The sequence below is a fragment of the Eretmochelys imbricata genome, chromosome 2 (genome assembly GCF_965152235.1).
Source record: "Eretmochelys imbricata isolate rEreImb1 chromosome 2, rEreImb1.hap1, whole genome shotgun sequence".
NCBI lineage: Eukaryota > Metazoa > Chordata > Testudines > Cheloniidae > Eretmochelys > Eretmochelys imbricata.
The window spans coordinates 248,148,125-248,168,965 of NC_135573.1; the positions used below are offsets into that span (position 1 = coordinate 248,148,125).

General features: G+C 40.7%; 1 protein-coding gene across 5 annotated transcripts in view; it reads left to right on the forward strand.

Moving 5' to 3' along the window:
- The first annotated feature begins 1,281 nt into the window (after nucleotides 1–1,281).
- The window catches only part of ESYT2 (extended synaptotagmin 2), a 128,527-nt gene continuing 108,967 nt past the window's right edge, over nucleotides 1,282–20,841 (forward strand). For 4 of the 5 annotated variants that reach the window (XR_013344967.1, XM_077808359.1, XM_077808356.1 and 1 more), the window contains exon 1: nucleotides 1,282–1,743. Coding sequence is in view for 4 of the 5 variants with exons in the window: in XM_077808359.1 (XP_077664485.1) it covers nucleotides 1,396–1,743 (348 nt within the window). In the remaining variant the exon portion in view is untranslated. Of the gene's footprint in view, nucleotides 1,744–10,303; nucleotides 10,496–20,841 lie in introns of those variants that run through there. The other variant, XM_077808358.1, reaches the window with a different exon arrangement.

Genomic DNA, 20,841 nt, shown 5'->3' on the forward strand with positions numbered 1-20,841 from the left:
GTTAGTTTCAAGTGTAGACCAGGGCTAAATATGTATCTGTATAGCACTTAACACAAAGGAGCCCTGATCTTGAATGGAGCCGTTAGGCATAAGCTTTGGAAATGTGCCTACATAATGTCTGTCCTTTAGAGGTTTGAAACTATACTTTGTAGGCTGTTGGAGAGATGAAATTCTAGTGGACATATAGTGTACTATAACATATAGTGTACTATAACATTAGGCTGTCAAAGACAGCAATAGTAGAGACGAGGTGGGAAAAACTACAGGTAAACCTGCTGTAGCTGAGAAGTAGGGGAAGCAGCTGGTGGCTCCTTTGAAGCTACTCACTTCTTAACAGTTTGTTCTGGGTTATCCCTTGTTGCTGCTAGTTATGGGTGCAAAGTATGTGGAAAGCAGCTTCCTACCTGGGCTGTAACAGGTAGCAGCCTCTTGCCAACTACTAGCATGACTAGTACAAAGTGGGAAGGGGGAAAGCAGTCACATGGGATTAGGGTAGAAGAGGGTAGGGTAGGGTAAGGAGATGGTGTGTGTGGAGAATACAATGTACATCTGTACTTGGGGAGCCCTTAATTCTATGGCCCTAAAAAGTGGGTTTGTCTCACGTCTCCCATCCATGGTCCTACTCCCTGATTTTGACCAGCCATCCTATATTTCCCCCTGTCTCCATCTCATGTCCCAGTCCCCTTTTCCATGCACAGTTAGGCTTTGATCCTGTGATTAGTACACTGGGACCAACAGAGGGAAGCTGGGATGCTGTTATTGCGGGCGGGGCCGGAGTTGGACAGCCCCCTGGCTCCCACCTAGGAAGCGGGGGGAGGAGGGGGCAGAGAGAGGCGCACTGTTTGGCTTTCTCTGCACGCCGGGCTGGCCCAGAGCCAGCTTCAGGAACGGTGCAGCTGCCCCCGCCTAGTTGCCCAGGGTGGGGCCCCTGTGCAGAAGACCCAGGGGAGGCAGCCCTGGTCCTGGGGCCCTGCAGGGCGCGAAGGGTCCCACGTGCGGCGTGTCGGGCGGGGGTGGGGAGGGGGCTTGTATTGCTGTTCACGGGGGCTCCCTGGGGACGAGCCTGGCGCGGCGGCGGCGGGCGCGCGGGGCCCGCCTCGGGGGGGGCCGCTCGGGTTCCCTGACCCGGAGCGCGGCGCCCACTGACGCAGGAGGCTGAGCGCACGGCGACACAGGGCGGCTGCTGCGGGGCAGGGGCGGGGTTCGCGGTTGGGCAGCTCCGCGCGCTGCGCCCCTCCCTCGGCGGGCTGGGCCGCGGCTCGGCACCCGGAAGCGGGCGGGCGGGCGGCCGTTGGTGTGTGGCACTGCGAGCGGGGCTGAGCGCAGGATGCGAGGCGCCGCCGCCCACTGCCCGCCCGGAGCCAGCGCCCGAGGAGCCGCCGCCGCCAGCAGAGCATGAGCGGGTCCGGGGCCCAGCAGCCCCCCGGCGCGGGGTCGGACCCCGCCGCGGCGGGGAAGGCTGCGGCCGGGGAGCCGGTGCCGGAGCCTCCCCCGATGCTGAGCGTCGACGTGTCGGGGCTGGTGTCGCAGTTCGCGCGGAGCTTCGCGCTGATCTTCCCCGTGTACGTGTTGGGCTACCTGGGGCTGAGCTTCAGCTGGATCCTCATAGCCCTGCTCGGGCTCTTCTGGCTGCGCAGGCACCGCGGCGGCAAGAGCTCCCGCCTGGGTCGGGCCCTCGCCTTCCTGCAGGACGAGGAGCGGGTGGTGCGGCTCAGCGTCTCTTCGGCCGAGCTGCCTGCATGGGTGAGTGACGCCCCGCGCCGGGGCCTGTCGCCAGCCTCAGGACCTGACCGCCTGGGGCTGTGACATGCACCCTGGGCTGGGATCTGGCACCTTCCCCGGGGGAAGAGAGACAGGCCAGGCCAGGACCTTCGCTGGGGAGTCCGAGCTCCTTGGGGCTCTTTTGCGTGAGGAGCCAGAGCCACGCATCACCTGCCAGCGCCCCTGGGGTGCCTGCCCTAGCGCTTCCTCCAATATCCGCGACTCCACCCATTTCGGGTGGAGGGGTGCTGCTTCTCTCACATCCCCAGGCCGGGCGATAGCACCTCTTGGCTCTTCCCCTTCGCCGCCTACTCGCTGTCTGGCCCCCACTCACCCACCCACCCAGCGTGCCGTGTGAGCAGCCCCTGCTCTGCCTACCTTTTTTATTAGCGTCAGTTCTCGGACACTAATGCCCCATCCAGTTAATACCTGCGCTGAGCATGAAGCAGTCACTGCCTTCTGCTGACTCGTAATTTACATTTACGAGTAGGGTTTGAACCTTTCCTGGCTGGGGTTTCTCGCAAAGAAAAAATTTAGCTCAGCGTTTTAGCTGGCTACACTGGTGTAGGCATCTTAGCCTCTTACATTAGCTCAGAGGAAATAAACAATCTTTAAAGTATAAATCTCATGTTTCAGACAAATCCTGCAAGTGTACGTTTTCTAAAAACCGGAGTATGAAACTTCAACACCACCCCCACAGCTTAATTTTACCAGTGATTCTTAATGAACCTTGAATACTGGATGAGGTTCTGTTTCTGGCTCTGTTCTGAGAGTCTGCCATGAGGACTGACCTAAGGCTGTTTGGGTGACCTTAGTGTATTTACTGATTTATTTAAAAAAGATCTTTTAGTGTTTTTGTAAGTGAAGCTTTAATTTGGAATTTGCAGCCTTTTGAGCACTTTGAGAACTATAGCTGTTATCAGAAGGTAACATTCTTTCAAACCTTAGCTTGACTAAGGTTTGTGTCTAGTAATTCCTTTAAATCTTAATTATTTTAAGAATTGCTTAGACTACCTGCAAGCCACATAACAATGTCAAGGAACCTTCCAAGTCCCTCAGAGATAGATCCCCATTCCTTCCTGGATGCCTTCTCTACACCTAACTTCTGTCTTCACGGTCTCCACATCACACCTCTGGGCTGGAAAGATTAAATCTACTTCTGTGTGATTCCTCTGATAACTACTCTTCTCTCCATCCCTCTCTCAGACATCCACATTTGAGCCATGCATACATTGCAATGAGTGAATCAAGTGTTGTGTGAGGATAAGCTTAAAATATACATCTGTAGTGTTTTTTGCTTTCACTTGCTCAAATCTTTAAATAATCTAATTGCTATCTGATCTGTTCAGAATTAGTAAAAGACCTTTCTACTTGTTAAACACTCAAGTAGAAGTGAATTTTGTAGGTGTTTTAGAAAAGACTAGTTAGAGGGGAGGGTGGCAAGTGTTGGACATTTTTAAATCTCTATAACTGTAACCGTGTGACTTGCACCAAACTTTTTATACAGTCTAGTTTAGGATTAAATGGTAGCAGTAAACTGATTTTGAATTTGGGGTGTGTGCATTTGGAAGCTTGGTTAATTACAAGAAGCAAGTTTCAATTTTAACTTCATAGCATGGCTGGTTCATCTCCATAATCTAATTTGATATCTGGATTCTGCATAGGAAGATGCATTACATACAGACAGTAAGTCCTCTGTAGCCAAGATTAATGTTTTGTATTTCAATTTTTGCATTATGACGTGGTTTGTATAGACATTAGAGAAAATGGCATTTATTTCCCCGTGTGTGTAGACCAAAGACCTAAAGCTTTGGAAATGTGCCTACATAATGTCTGTCCTTTAGAGGTTTGAAACTATACTTTGTAGGCTGTTGGAGAGATGAAATTCTAGTGGACATCAGAAGCTCAGCTAATGTTGGAAAAAATAGAATTAGGAACACTGTTAGATTTAATGCAGTATTTTTTTCTCAAATAAAAATTTTCATTATCAAATAGAACTCTTCATCCTAATTGCAAATCAGTGGCTTGTTTTTAGCCCTTATCTTTTGTAGTGATTGATTACCCAAGACTTTCAGCCTGTATTAATGCAGTACATGAATATCTACTTCAGGGAGCTTTGTCAGCAAGACCAGCTGAAAGAATACCTATATGGTGCTCAAATTTTCCTAGTGCTAATACAAGTAGTTACTGCATAGCATGCTCCTGTTGGTTAGCTTCTCCATAGTATGTTACAGTGCAATGAGAAAGCAGCTTTCCTATCTGACAGATATCTCCAACATGACCTTTTCCTTGGGAAGTATATTTAATAGTAAACCTGCATTTGTTCTTCCTGTCTAATCAGATGGCTGGCCTGAATGTAAAAAATCTTGGTCCTCTTTCACCTTTTAGTGTTCTGTATTCCGGATAGATGTAATTACGATACATTTGATCTATGAAGACAGAAGGCCTGCTGAGAGTTCAGCGACCACATTTTTAAAGTCAGAGCTGTTCCTTAAATGGACAAAAGCACTTGCTGCCACAGTCAATAAAAATGAGCTTTATGGAAGTTCTTATTCTGTCTTTTCCTCCCTCAAGTAATGTATCCCAGAAGATTTTCTTTCCCTCATCTCTCTCTGCACTTTACAGACTTACCTTTTGAGGGTCATTGATTGCAGCTGCAATTCCAAAACGAGGACACTTGGACAAGACACTGAATCCATTGCAGTATAACTATCCAAAGGAGTTGCTACTCAATCAGAATCAGGTACTGCAGGGCATTGCACTGTCTGCAGGTCACTGGAATAATGAGAGAGGATGTTTTCTTAATATTTGAGGGTTACTACTATTATGGGACAGAAAATGAGAGTCGGGGAGAGCATAGAATACGCTTTCTATTAAAAATAACTTATAATCCTACATCTGAATCATTTCTTTAGTTCCATTTGTTCTATTTTTAGTATACACCACTGCAAAATTAAAATTTAAATCTTGAGTAAGAATACTGCTTTAGCACTATGTGTTGAGGGAATGTAACAGTTTTTTGTGTTAATTTAAGCAAGCAGTTCCAGTTGTATGCCAAGGATATTAACTGCTATGTCAACTGTGATTTGAAAGTAATGCTACTCTTCTGCTGAAATAAACCTTTTCTAGATAAGGTCAACTAATACTATCTTGTGATTGTAAAAGTTCACTTTGTTTCTGTAACCAGGTGGTCAGGCAGAGAGAATACATTTTTTTTAAATACACAAAAATAAGTTCATTGAAGATTATCAGGAGTTGCATAACTTGACAAAGCAGCCCTGATCCATTTTTAAATAAAAATGTACACTGTTAAAAGAAACTCTTTGATACTATTTTTTTTATTGTCCTTCGATATTTGGGCACCACGTTTTTTCATTGTTTTGCATGACTTTTTTGTGCATCAGCATTCTCATTGTGAACACAATCTGAAATGGAGTATAGAATAACTTCTTTAAAAAGAGTAGGCTCCACTACAGTAATAAACACACTAAAATCAAGGTAAAGCTTTGGTATGTGTTTTTATTGGGAAGTTGGCAGTGATTCACATATAAAGTGACTGTTTCCAAGTCACTAGTTCTGCTGTTGGTTTTCAATAGGAGTAGGATTGGGCCTCAAAGTGCTCTTACAAGCAAGGACAACACTTCTCACCCAGCATTGTGAAAGGGTTTACAAACTTCAATACAAAGAAAAGCAGCAGTTGAAGAATTTCACTTTAGAGATGGAAAGTGGGACTTTCCTCCAGTTTGTTTTAAAAGACCAATGTCCCACTGGGCTTTGTACTGTCAATCAGGTTGACAGGATTTCAGACTCTTAGAAGTAAAACCTTTACCTTCTACCATCCTACAAAAACCAAACAAGCAAACAAAAAAACCCTTACGTGATTCCAAGTTTCATCTTTTTTTTAAGGTGACTATCTCCCTGATTTCATTAGGGACACGTATGCAGGCATTTGGCTGAATTTTGTGGATGAGTGAAACTTTGCTGCTTTCTTCAGGACGTAGTAGTGAAACAGGATGACTTTGTCTAAGAAATTTTTCCCAAATTAATAGCATTTGTGGCCTGGGAAGAGAGGCATTGCAGCCATGCAGTCTCTGGTAGCAGTCAACAGAAAAGCACATGAAGAAATTTTAGCATTATTAACCATTTCAGCATGAAAACATTTAAGTCACAAATACTTTATCGGTGTTTTCAGCTGATCAACTTGAAATGATTTTGAAGCTTAAATGTTTCGGATCTATGTAGGAAAGCTAATGACGTGCAAAGCTTAACTGCAAATTTCTGAAACTGTTTTGCAATCTGTCTTTGTCTACATGAGAGTTTACAGTTTAACTGGAGTTGTGTGTTTATTTCTGTTTAAGAATGGCTTATTGTTGTTTACTGTAAACAGTGTCCTCATCTAATTAAAATTAAAGACCTGGTTTAAACCAAAATAAGTATCTACACAGTGGGTTTGGATTGCATCTGTTTAAGTAAATTAGGTTAAAATAAACTGATGCAGCTTTCTTGCATAAATAAGCCAAAAGTGATGCTTTTAGGATTCAGTGAGACTGCACTTAGTGTTGCCTTACTATCAGACTATGCCACCACAACAGTTAAAGGGAAAGGACACTAATATATAATTATCAACATGTATTAGTTTTACGAGGATGTTCCTAAACTAATGAGTGTAGCTATAATGTTTTTAGAAAGTTTATTTAGTTTATATTCAGTAAAGCATTGGTGAAGTGATGCAAAGTGTGTGGCTTGACTTCACAGAATGTATATTTAAATATTTGTTTGATCTTAAATATTGATATATGAACAATAAACATAAGTTCCTTGCAAGAGGAGGTGAGGGATCATGCTGCTGAAGAATAAACTGAGCATGTCTACCTGAAAATATAAAGCACATATTTTCATAAACTTTCTTGGTGTGTACAGGTGTTTAGCCTTCATTTTTTTTTTTTGAATAAAATGTACATAATATCTTGGGGTTTTTGTCCAACACTTCAGTATGATTCTACAGAGAAGATGATGGATTTCTGACAAATTAGACAATTTTACTTTACTCCTATTAACACTACAGACCCAGTATATCAAAAAGGAAAAATAGCTCAATTTTGAGTTACTGGATCAAATTCTGCCCTGGTTTATGTCTATAGAGTATAGAATTTGACGACTGAGGTGACAGAGATGCAACCTGCGTGAATTTGTCTTGCAGAATCTTTGACTGGTGATGAAATGTGAACTAAAAAGAACCAAACTTACCAGCTGAATCTTAGGTTCACTTTTAAGGCTGTCAGCTCAGAACAAACCACTTTTCTACTTATGAATGCAATGAATCTCGTACACAAGTTAAACACAAAAATGGAACCCCACAGTGCCATTTTTGTCACTTTTCAGAGTATAAAGAGACTTCAGTTAAATTTTCCTATACCCAGCAACATAAAAAGACAGAAAACAGAGGGCTGCTTGATGTTGCTGTTATCTAAGGTATAGCAGGTCCAGGAGACTTACTCTAAAATGCTAATACTCAAAGTTGGAGGCTGAGTCATAAATGTCATGGTATGTTTCTTTGGTCAGACCTAAGTATAAAATGTGAGCATATTAAATTGAACTTGCCTACGAAGTTATGGTTGGCCTAATAATTAGCTACAGCTAATCAGTTGGTATGACTAGTATTGCAGACAATTATCTAGACATCAAGTTTACATCTGGGAAGTATGAAAGAGTAGCAAGAACAGAGTAGCAAGTTAAGGGAATTAATAGAGAATTAAGAGTTAACTTGTTTTCTTCTAGCCAACATATTTTGGTCCCCCCCCACCCCCTTCAGAGCTGACTTTTGAGCTAAATTCCAGCTTCTATTACATTTTTAAACAGGAGAGAAGCCACACAATAAATTTTACCTGCACTAGCTTTAATAAAGCTCTAGTTCAGCTTGAGTGTAGTTGTTTAAAGAGGCAATGTAACAAAGGTATATTGACGCCAGTGCTAAATAATATCTCACCCATTGTTTGCTTCCTTTCTTATTTTAGGCCTCAATTCATGAAGATACTTAGGCATCATGACATCTGCATCACAACACCTAACTTTTAGGTGCATAGAAAATCACAGAAACACACTGCAATCCACGAAGTCTGAATTAACTGCCTGGGCTCTTATACAATGAATGGGGAGAGATGGGAGCCTTAGACTACAATTCATAAAGGCAGCATGCTAGGCGAGGAGCTTCTTAAGCTAGTCATTGGGAGATGCGAACAGGAGGGGTACATGCTAGACCTGCACTTTTAAGGCTATGTCTACACTACGGGCCTTATAGCATTACAACTGTACCGCTGCAGCTGCACCGCTGTAAGGTCTCCTGTGTAGCTGCTCTGTGCCAGTGGAAGAGAGCTCTGCTGCCGGCATAATTAAACCACGCCCGCTGACATTGTGCTGTCCACACTGGCGCTTTTGTCAGTGAAACTTATATTGGTCAGGGGGTATTTTTTTCTCCCCCTGACTGACACACAAAATTGCCAGAAAAAGGCTAGTCTAGCCAAAGCCTCAGGAAGATAGGCTGCAGCCTGGATTTAAGCACCTATCTCTGCTGGGGAATCTCAGCTGTAAACTCACTTTGGAGTTAGAAGTCAAAGATATTTTTGCAAGAAGCCTGGGGAGGAGGAGGAGGATATATCCCTCATAACTTTTATTCCAGTGGTTAGGGTACTCACCTAGGAGGTGGGAGACCCCAGTTCAAGTCCCTGCCCTCAACCTGATGAGGAGAAGAGATTTGAACATGGTGTTTTGCTGCCTTTCAGGTGAGAGTGCTGTAACTGTTGGGCTATGGGATATTCTGATGTGGGGCTCCCTCAGTTTCTCCTGTTGAAACTGTTGCACTGTGGATAAATACTTTTTTTTTTTTTTTTTTTTAAGCCATTGGAGCAGGCAAACTGGGTCTCTCAAAATCTCTAACCACCAGGTTATAGAGCAGTGGTTTTCAACTTATTTGGCTCATACTGTGTTATCTGGGCCACAGAGAATGGGTGGCAGAGCAGTGGCAGGCCAGACTCCCGCTGTGTGGGGCCGGCCAGCTGCCCGCCCTGGACCTTTGACACGCAGCTGCCTCGGCCCCCAGAGCTTGTGGGGCCAACCAGGAGCCCAAAGTTTGTTGGACTGGCCGGCTGGAAGCCCTGGAGCTTGCTGGGCCAGGTGGCAGCCCCGGACCCCCCGGGGCTGGCTGGAAGCCCTGGAGCTTGCTGGTCAGGTGGCAGCCCCGGACACTGCGGGGCCAGCTGGAAGCCCCGGGCCCCTGATGCCGGGGGGCCAGCCCGCCGTGCCGACCCCAGACCCCCGCCATGCTGGGCTGCAGCTTTGTGGTAATTGGGCTGCGTGCAGTCCACTGACTGCTGGTTGAGAACCGCTGCTATAGAGTCATTCTCATGCTTGTGTGCACGCTCTTTCTCGGGTCCAATGATTCTTTAATTATTTATCCATAGTGGAACTGCTTCAATGGGAGAGACTGAGGGAGTCCCACATCAGAATATGCCATAGCCCAATGGCTAGGGCACTCATTTGAGAGGTGGCAGATTCCTGTTTTTAAAATAATCTCTTCTCACAAGGGAGAAGGGGGACATGAATCAGGGTCTCCCACATCCCAGGTGAGTACCCTAACCACTGGGCTAAAAGTTGTGAGGAAGGTTCTCCTTCCTTCTCTCTCCCCACATCTGTTTTGTGTGAACTCACCTGAGGGGCCCCGATGTGGTAGGTGTGTTCTAAAGGATGAGGATGTTAGAGCCTGTCAAAGAAGAGGTTGCCCAGATGTTTTAACAGAGGGTAAAGTAAGGTTTTTTGCCTACTTTTGTTCTCCAGAATGGCTGAACTGGTCTGGCTGAAGAAGTTTTCCAAAATATTTAGCCTAAGGCAGACACCTGGCATGTCTTCAGCCCAAATAATTTGTTTGGCAAAGTTATAAGCAAGTGAAAAGAGGACCCTATAATGGGAAGCGGCAGGCATTGTTATTAGGTGCTACTAGCTCGTCCATTTAGTGTTTGAAAAGATATTTCATACATGACAGTTTCTTAGTGAAGAAGAGAAACTATTGGAATGGAGTGAGCAAATGCCCCATTGAGATGTCAGTTTGTGAGTATGAAGGGGATCTGTTAACTTTACAATTAAACTTGTAATTTTATGCTGTCAAATCTGTCCATCCAGTCTCTCGTGTTCCATCATTTCAGATGACCTGTTAACCTACTTCATTGCAAAAAAACATTCAGAAAACATTGAAAATTAGGCTGTTCACAAGCCATCTTTAAATTTAGCTTTCTGTTATTAAAAACTGGCCTATAAAAGATAACAAACTTAATTTGCGTAACATTTTTTAATATTTACTTAGTTCTTTAAATGCACTAGTGAAGACATTGAATAAATGATGGCTGCTTATTTTGGAGAGATCACTTGTGGGAGGTACTGGGGCTAATTTAAAAAAAAAAATTGTATATGTGCCTATCAGCCAAAAAATATAGTATTAAAATTCTGTGCAGCAAACTGTTAAAACATAGTTTATCTAATAGAACCCTTCTCACGTAAATAACCTTTAGGAGAATTCGGAAGAATAGCGTTCCCCGACAATGAGTCAGTGCATTGTTTTTCCACTGTATGCTGCTATGACTGAAATTCTCATCCACAGTTAAACAAAGATTTGAAAAATGGGTTAGAGGTTCACGATTAGCTGAAGCAGTCTCGAATGATGTGCCATGAAGTTGTTACTAGAAATGTGAGTGTAGTTTTACTCTGGCTGAAAATAACTATCACGTGATGAGTATTATGTTGTCATTTGGCTGTCCTTATCATGTAGCAGCATGGCTTATGTTTCCGTTAGTTCAAAGACAGCCTCTTTTTATATTAATAGAAATAATTTTATCAAATATCTTTCTAATAGAACATAAATCTTAATCAGATTATTGATACAGTTTACATCATACATTTAATATTTCTTAATGAAGATATTAACTAAGGTAGGACCGAATGCACATCTCTGCAATATCTCATTACACTATTGTTTTCATAACCTTTGTTTACATTTCTTCAGCCAGTTGTCAGTCTATATGAATGTTCCTACTGAAGTCTATTTGAATTAAGATTTTGTAAGACATAGCACCAAATGCTTCATTTAATTCTGAATGTATCTGCTGCTTTCCCTCTGTCCACTAAGTGTCTGTCTTTAAAAGAAAAAGCAGATACATTTCTGTCAAGATGCAGATTCATCCCACTTCCAATTTAAAACAACCCAAAGAAACACTGGTGCATGAAGACAGGTTTCAGAGTAGCAGCTGTGTTAGTCTGTATCCGTAAAAAGAAAAAGAGTACTTGTGGCCCCTTGTTTATTTCCCCTCCTGCTGTTCTTGTAAACTGCTGGAAATGGCCCACCTTGATTATCACTACAAAAGGTCCCTGTCCCCTACACCCCCGCTCTCCTGCTGATAATAGCTCACGAAATAGCTTTCCTGATCACTCTTGTTACAGTCTGTATGGTTTCAGAGTAACAGCCGTGTTAGTCTTTATTCGCAAAAAGAAAAGGAGTACTTGTGGCACCTTGTGGTTACCTGTATGGTAACACCCATTGTTTCATGTTCTCTGTGTATATAAAATCTCCCCACTATATTTTTCACTGTATGCATCCGATGAAGTGAGCTGTAGCTCACGAAAGCTTATGCTCTAATAAATTTGTTAGTCTCTAAGGTGCCACAGGTACTCCTTTCTGTGGTGCATGAAGGAAACTGTAAAACATGTTTCCGATGGGAGTGATTGAACCAGTCCTGTGCCAAGAGAGCACGTTATGGGTGGTGGGTATAAGAGGCCAGGGGAGGCTCAGCCTCCCCAAACAGGCTATGGTACACCTCCCTTTGGAGGTGCGCCGCTGGCCTGCTGCCTTTGGAGTGTCGCCTCCGAAAGGGCACCTGAGCCATAGCCCTGCCCATGCTCCGCCCCAAGGCCCTGTTCCTGCATCCTACTCTTCCCCCAATGTCCTGCCTTTGCTCCACTTCATCCCGACCCCACTCCACCTCTTCCACCAAGGTCCTCCCCACCCCGCCTTCCTCTTGGAGGCAGGTGCCAGTTAAGCCAGATGGTTGAGCAATACCAACTGCAATGGCCAGGACAGGAGTATCCCCTGCCACCTCCACCTGGCCCAGAGCCCTTCGGAGTGTTCTGGTAAGCAGCAGGTGGCAATTAGGAGTGTCTGAGAGCAGCAAATGCTCCCCAAGTTTTTGTACTTGCTCAAAGTTCCATGAAGGGTGGGAGGGGCCTTGGCAAAGAGGTGCGAGCAGTGAGTGAGGGGGCTTGGGATGGAGTGGGGGTGGAGCAGGAGCAGGGCCTCGGGTGTAGAAGGCCAAGCAAGAGCAGGCTCAGGGTGAAGCAGGGGATGGGGCCACAGTCTGGGCACCCGCACCCCTTCTAGGGAGCTTCTGGTGCTCATGCCCAGCCTCCCCAAATATAGGAGTCACACACTGCCCAGGGAGCATGTTAAGGGTTATAATCCATCTTGTTTTTAGTGTCAAAGATCTAAAGAAGTGTAGCAGTACTCAATCTGAAACAGAATAGTTTCCTGAAGAAACAGCCGTTCAAGATGGAAATGCTTACATCCAAGTTAGCAGACTTCAGCATAGGTGGTACTTCTCATACTTGGATTTGAAGGAAGGTTCTCATCACATCCACGTTTTACTTTATCACACACAAATTCTTTCACTTGTTAAAATCTCATCATATCTGCATATCTCAGTACTAAGACTAATAATGTATCCATACTTATCGGAATTTCCTTTCTTTAAGTGATAAGATCTACAGATCCTTTGCCCAAGATGGTTTGGGTCTGTGGTCAAACAGGGATACAAATTGGTATGCAAAAACTTTTCAAGAATTCTTGCCACATCCTGCTGTGGACAAAATGTGAAATATGAAATATTTTACTATTGTATCCCTGTAGTCAAATTTACTGTGGTTGTAGAAGCTGTCTCAACTGGCAGGCTCATAGGGAGTGGCAAGAGATACTCTCCACGCCTGCTGGTGGCGAACAGGTCTAATTCTGCCCCCAAACTTCAAGCAGACTGACATTATTTATAACGGCTATAGGAACCTATTATGTGAAGAAGGGAGTTTTTTTCCTTTCTGAACATGAACATTTCCTCTTTAGTTCACAATATATGTATCTGCTTTCTGAACAAATGTATGCTAAACCCCTTTTTGTTCTGATGTCTAAAGATCTGTTTTGTTCTGTATTGTACTAACAAATATATTTAAAGCACCAGATTTTCTTTTACATGATGCTAAAGGAATTCTTTAATAAGCCTTGTTTAATTAATTATTGAATGATGTATGTTGAGATATTTACAATATGTTACTCACCTCTCATATAATAATCCTCACCCAGTGTTTTTCCCTTTTATATACTTTAACTTGAAAGACAACACCCCCATTTAAATGTCACAGACAACCAGGAGCTATAACGTAGTATTGTATACATGTGGATCTGTGTATCATTGAACCATATGTGCTATAAGGGACACTACTTGGTGATTTTTTTACTTTGAGTTACAATATAACTAAAACAGAGAGCAGCATCCATCCAAGCCTCTGACTACCCTTGACAATCTCTCCTTTAAAATAAACATTTAAATAAACTCTAAAAATAATTCATCTTCTTTGGTTTCTGTTTTGCCCTTTTTCTAGAGACTACGTAATTTGTGCAAAGTTGATACCATGTTAATATAAAACTATATATATATAATATAGTTATATACTAATATAATCCTATCAAAACTGCTACTGTTCATTAAAGTCAAGGGGCTTCTTTTCTATTACTGCCTTAATCAGCTGGGCCCGTAACTGTTAGGAGTTTACTTTAGTTCTTTGACAAAATTGAAGGAGCTGAGTAAATTTTTAGTTCATTACTGTTTAATTGCAGATGGTGATTCAGTAGCTGTACTACATCTGTATGTCTAACATTCTAGATATAAAATAACACAGGAAAACTTGAGGAAATAAAGCCCTTCAACTGGTACTCTTTTGTATCTAAGCATCATTGAAAATGTAGTCTGTTGTGAAGTTTCTGTGTCCTTTCAAATTTGTATCCTGTCTTTCAAAGGGTGGATAAAAATTGACTATTTAAAAAAAATAAAAAATGGATTTTTAAAATTTAATTTGGATATTATGTTTAAATACAGGTTTATTTTAAAATTAAGTTAAGGCCTAAACTTATCTATTAAAATACAAAAAACAAGTAGTACATGTTTGCTGCCAAGTTTTAAACAAAGTCAGGCCACTGAACTGGTGGAAATCATGGACCAAACACCTGGAACCAAAGTTTGTTAAATTACTTTTGATAGCAGTAGCCTCTTCTGCAGGGACAGAGAGAATATTTTCTTCATTACAGTTTATTCAACTAGTTCAGATTATTGACTAGTTCATTGGACATTAAGAAATGAATTGGGAGTTGAAAAAGCAGGAAAGCCTGTTTTTTCTGCTTCCAATCTGTTAATAAAAGCTAGGTGTGAGAGCATGAGGTCTACTAGTTCTAAAATTTTGAACACATGGTGACCAGAAACAGTTCAATTAACTAAGTAAAGAAAATACCTTGTGTTTAATAAATGTTACTTAAGTTTTAATGACAGGTTTCAGAGTAGCAGCTGTGTTAGTCTGTATCCATAAAAAGAAAAGGAGTACTTGTGGCACCTTAGAGACTAACTACTTTATTGGTGCATAAGCCTTTGTGAGCTACAGCTCACTTCATCGGTTCCATTCCACTGTATGCATCCAATGAAGTGAGCTGCAGCTCACGAAAGCTTATGCTCTAATAAATTGGTTAGTCGCTCAGGTGCCACATGTACCCCTTTTCTTTTTAAGTTTTAATGCAAAATATGTTTTGATAAACTTTTTGATAAACCTTATCTATATCCAGTATATTAGAGTTTTACTTAATAAAAGCAATCCAAAAGTTTTTTTTACATTTTTAAGTGAATTTGACTTTCCATCCAAATTGAGCTTAACAAATGACAAGTAAAAATTAATCTACTAAATAAGAAATTAATCATTCACCATTTTCTAACACAATAAAACATTTAAATTATAAGAATTTGAATAAATATAAGTTAAGCTATATAAATTGCTTAAATAAATGTGTATAAATATAGTGTATCCTTCCTGTATAGCAAAAAGAAGCACCCAATTTAGTGTAAAATCTATCTCTAGTTGCAAATCAATGTGTTTTAAGTTACCAACTAATGAGAATCAACCTTTCTTAAGGAAATTAACTAAAAAGTACAAAGGCCAAATATGATGAAAGTTAATTATTTAAATCAAGGTTTCCTGCTTGTTGATTTAAATCATGATTGAAATTGGTGATTTAAATTAATCTACCCTGATCTCACATGACCTCTCTGAAGCATATTAAAGAATAATAACATTATTATATATTCTTCACTTCATACATGAGGCACTCTTTTCTCCTGTTTCATTTAAGCAATTGATTGCTAATGTTTTTTTAGTAATTGAGCTTGAGAAAATCAATACGGAGGTTTGGGAATTTGTTCCCCAATTCAGTTGGTTAGCAGCTATTTTTAGAAGAATAAGAAATAGAATTTTGCTGAGTGAAAGATGAGGGACTGCAAAAGCATTCCTCTAAATTGGCAATCCAGTGTTCATAGAATCATAGAATATCAGGGTTGGAAGGGACCTCAGGAGGTCATCTAGTTCAGTTCCGTTCCAGTCTCTCCATTGGATAATAGCAATTTATTATGAAGCTATCTGCTGCAGCTAGAAAGTACTATATATTTTATTTTAAATCTCCAACAGGTGTAAGCCTTTGTTACCAGTAGCACTGTGACAATACTTCAGATAAAACTGAACTTGCAAGTACAATAGTGGACACTGACACCCCCCACCCCCACCCCTGTTGTTATTTTGTTAGCATTTAAATTTCCAAGTTGAGAAAAACAGCTTCAAGGTACAGTGGTGCTGTGTAGTGAAACAGACATGGGAAGGAACTGTAGATGGAGCAGTGCTTTAAATTCTAAATTCTTTGCCTCTATCGTTTTCGCTGGAAGAAGTGAAATGGGGCAAATAAGTTGTAGGCAACTTGCTTGAGTTGAAGGACGTTTTCTCATTATATATCAGTCAGACTTCAAAACAAGCCAAATGTAACTCCATAAAAGGTAATAAATTCAGTGGGATAAATTCTTTCCTAGTGTATCTCCTTAATACTTTATGGAAATCTGCCTTGGCTTCCTATAAACTTTCTTTTGCATGTGAATTGGGGAAAGATGTTCTATGTGCTTCTTTTAATTGGACCAGCCAACAGCGCTAGTACAGAATTAGAGGTCTGACATGCATTGTGTAGATATGATGCCTACCTTGGTATGGCATTGTGAAATGTCCGTTTGTTGGACAGAAGAAAAAGAAAGCAACAATATTTTCTCTAGAATTAATTTAATTGTAAAACATTAAAGTTCAGCAATATCAAAATGTCCACTTCACATAAATGAATGTCTGCCAGAAGATGGTATCAAATTATTCTTTGGATTATATCATGAGCTGTTGTTGACTGGTCTATGTCTGACACTGGTTCAGTGGTTTTAAATAATATTTATTCAAAAGTGTATATATAACAGGTTAATAGTGACTGAACCTGAGTTAGTTGGTTTTCCTCCATAGAAAGATAGCTTCTAAATGAATGGTCCCATTCTTGTTTTGGAAGAGATATGGCTGGGCTTGCTTCTAAATGAATAAAGCCACTATGATTAGTAGGGGTGTTTAGTTTGTTAAATGATCATCAGACTAAAACATTGCAGGGAGGTGTGTCAAGATTTCTGTTACTTGCTGAGTCCTGAAAATGCAAATGATCTTTGTTTTGATGAAAACTGGATTAGTTTCTCTAACAAACACACAATTCTGTAATCTTGTTTTCAGTATTTAGCATTCCTAGTGTCCATTTATGGCACTAAATATATGGGAGGGATGTCACGAGGCTTCTCTGTAGAGATATTTTTAGTCTAAATAGGCAAAGCTTCCACCATTAGGCATATTTTGAGGTGTACTGTACTGACCTTAAAGACCTGAAAGAGGTGTCTTGCAAGAAATGGAACATCTGCTTTTGAAACCGTCATGGTAGGCTTTCCTTTTCCCCTAATAAGGGTCTTGAGGTGTTTTTACTTCATGGTGTCCCAAATGAAGATTTTATGTCACTGAGAGATTCTCTCTGAACTCTTAAATTGCTGTATCTTATAATATCAACAGCCATCTATCAGCAAATGCTTTCTGGAAGTCATAACAGAGTTGATTATTTGCAAGATCATCAGAAGATACTTTTAAAACTTCTCAGCCAGTAGCCAGGAGAAGAGATAGTAATGAGGTAATGTGTCTGGGCTGAAGCAATGTTTCTCAGTATGTCTGTGGAACTTGAATGTGTTTTATGTTTTATGTTTCTAAAATACTAAGAATAAGACGCAAGAGAGTGTTCGTATGTTAAAAACTTATTTTCTGACATGGCAAATATAGGTAGTGAGTTCAGCACCGTAAATGTGTGAGGTGTACAGACATGACCACGATCTTCAGCATATTGTGTTATAGAATGTAAAATGACTTCTTATTTTCTAAACATAGCAAGTCCTTGGTTTGTTACAAGGAGCAAGTGTTTGTTCTGTGACCAAGCTTCTGTTTTATTAGTTACTTAGGGAAAAGAATGGTCTTCCTGATCCGTCTATTCAATGTAACAGGGGCTTGGTCACAAAACAAACACTTGTTTGTTGCAACAAACCAAGGGCTTGTTATGGTTAGAAAATAAGCAGTCCCTTACTGAGTGGAGATGAATGTCAATTTCAGACCTACTAATTATTGTCTCAGAAAACAGGAATCAAAGTTGAATGTTGACCTATTCAAAGTAATGCACATTGGAAAACATAATCCTAACTATACATACAAAATGATGGGGTCTAAAATTGGCCGTTATCACTCAAGAAAGAGATCTTGGAGTCATTGTGAATAGTTCTCTGAAAACATCCACTCAATGTGCGGCAGCAGTCAAAAATAGGGATAGATAATAAGACAGAAAATATCATATTGCCTCTATATAAATCTATAGTATGCCCACATCTTGAATACTGCATGCAGATGTGGTCACTCCATCTCTAAAAAGATATCTTGGAATTGGAAAAGTTTCGGAAAAGGGCAACAAAAATGATTATATGTATGGCACGGCTGCCATATGAGGAGAGATTAATAAGACTGCAACTTTTCAGCTTGGAAAAGAGATGATTGGGGGGGATATGATAGAGATCTATAAAATCATGACTGGTGTGGAGAAAGTAAATAAGAAAGTGTTATTTACTCCTTCTTATTACAAGAATTAGGGGTCACCAAATGAAATTAATAGGCAGCAGATTTAAAACCAACAAAAGGAAGTATTTTTTCACACAACGCACAGTCAACCTGTGGAACTCCTTGCCAGAGGATGTTGTGAAGGCCAAGTCTATAACAGGGTTCAAAAAAGAACTAGATAAGTTCATGGAGAATAGGTCCATCAATGACTATTAGCCAGGATGGGCAAGGATGGTGTCCCTAGCCTCTGTTTGCCAGAAGCTGGGAATGGACGACGGGACGGATCACTTGATGATTAGCTGTTCTGTTCATTCCCTCTGGAGCACCTGGCATTGGCCACTGTCAGAAGACAGGATGGTGGGCTAGATGGACCTTTGGTCTGACCCAGTATAGCCATTCTTATATGCTTATGAAGAGCATAAAAAACGGGCTTTAATGTTAGAAATAGCAATGAGATGTTTAAAAAAATCTTATACGCAAAATACGACATTAAACCAACATATAAACTGCTTGGTAGGCCACTCTTAAGGCTGGTCATTAGAGTTGCGGAAATACTGTCTTGCTGTTCAACTCCATTGTTTGGCCATAGATATCTTGAATGGCCCAATGATCACCCTTCCTTTTCTCCAGTAATATTGCACTGGAATTTGCGTGGACTGAGTTTTTGATCCTTGATGTTCTCTTCCTCCGATTATTCTTCAAGCAATGATGAGTTGCAATATACCTGCTTGATTTGATAACCAAACTGGCAGCAGTATCTTCTAGGGTATCCAATTTTGGGGAAGTGGGCATAAGGGTGTTTGGAACTGACCTCAGTTTCCAATGGATTATTCTGTTGTAACATCTCAAGGTTTCCCTAGCGCTTGGCTACTGCACCGTATATTCCATCATAATTAAATTTTGTGTCTTTAGTTTTGTCAGTGTTCTGGTCCACAGAAGATGTAATAAGAAGGTTTAACTTAAAAGGAAATTGTGTTCCAATGATTCCTGTTTACTTTCGTAAGGTACTAAGGGTAAAAAAGTTAAAACCGCAAAGTAAGCCATATAGGTAAGATGTTTTAAGAACACAAAATAGAGATGGTAGGTAAGAGAAATTGCCTTCTTTTATATCTTTTCCCCCAGGCCTGTTTTCCTATTATTTTTTGGCACAATAACCAGTCTTCTTGAATGTCTGTGAAGGGTATAACACACCTTTGGCTCAGTTTAAATACTAAGACCTCATTGACACTGTTTTTAGCTACCTCTGTAGCTGTACCAATGCCTATCCATTATGTAAACACAATTTCACACTGCATTGGTGTAAATTGTCTGTAGGCTGCACCAGTGCTTTACTTGCTTTTGTGCAATAAAATTCTTGGAATTGTTTTTCTTGATGTAATACATACGGACAGTGCCTTTATGATATGCTATAGCATTTTTTTTTCTTTTTTTCTTTTGCTGTCTCACTTATGGTGACCCTTGCAGATTAAAATATTAAATTGAAAATAATCCATACCTGAGTTCCAAATATCACTTTCGATTGTTTATTTTGGTTGGTTTACTATTTGTGCATTGTTTCCTCCCAAGGAATGATGATAGACTACTCAGTATTACTTTCTGGATCTCATATGTTAGACCCATGTTGCTGGGCTGTCAACACCATAGAGTGTTTCCATAAAAGTTTCAGAGGAACTAAACCAAAGTTCATTAAAATGTTTTTGGTATGTCTTGTAAAATATTGTAACACAAATATTAGCTCTAAATTCACTGACTACATCCTTTTAAGATGGTTACAATACATCTGGATTTATATCAGATGAAGTGCACAGCACTCAGAGTAAACATGTGAAACTGTAGAACTGCACTGTTAATCTGGTTCAGGCAAAAAACATGGTTGTGCAGACTTGCATAATTGTATTCAATCTGAATACAAGAACTGAAACAGCCAGATTGTTCTGTGTGTTGTTTTTTACACGGCAGATTCCTATATTTGTACACATTCAGGAACAGGGGGGGAAAAAAGGCCACACGCAACTCTGACTCCTTCTAGAAAAGAAAAAAAAAATGTGGAACTAAAATATGCATGCTAAACAATCACTCCTTTTTTGCCACTGCATCCTCCTCTATCTTCTGTCTATTCTCAAAGCATGAACTTGTCTTCTCACAAGTCAAGCATGTTTTCTTGGGCAATATGAATAGTAAAATTTTTATCTGTGTTCTACAGATCCAGGAAGGCTTCTACAAATATAACAAAATCAAATTTACAGAACTTACTTTGAATTTCTGTAAGGTGTTTTTTGTGGTTTGTTTTGAATTAATTCCTGTATAAATCTCATCTAAGAGCCAGGAACTGACAGACTACTTAGAGGTTTTAAGATTTTATTTGAAAAATGAAATGACAATTGACTATGACAGTAAAGACCAAGTGGTTATCGTGCTGCTTTTAAGTGCTTTGCCAGTTCCCTCATGTAACCAGCTCTGCCAGTGTATTTTCAGTGTTGAGATACCATAGTAATAGGTATTTGACAAATATCAAAGCTAGAGTGTGCTGTGTTGTTGATTAACAACAGTCTTGGTATTCAAGTTCTGTAGCTTTCCTTTTAGTTGCCAAGTTGTGGAGGATCTAGAAGTAGATCAGCATAAACTACTGAGACACCACACAATTCACTATTTTACTTTGGATGCACTAGATAAGAAGATGAGCCAAAGATGACTAACACATGCTCATTAATCTACTGTGACACGTAGCCTGTAGTTCTATAGGTATTAATTCCA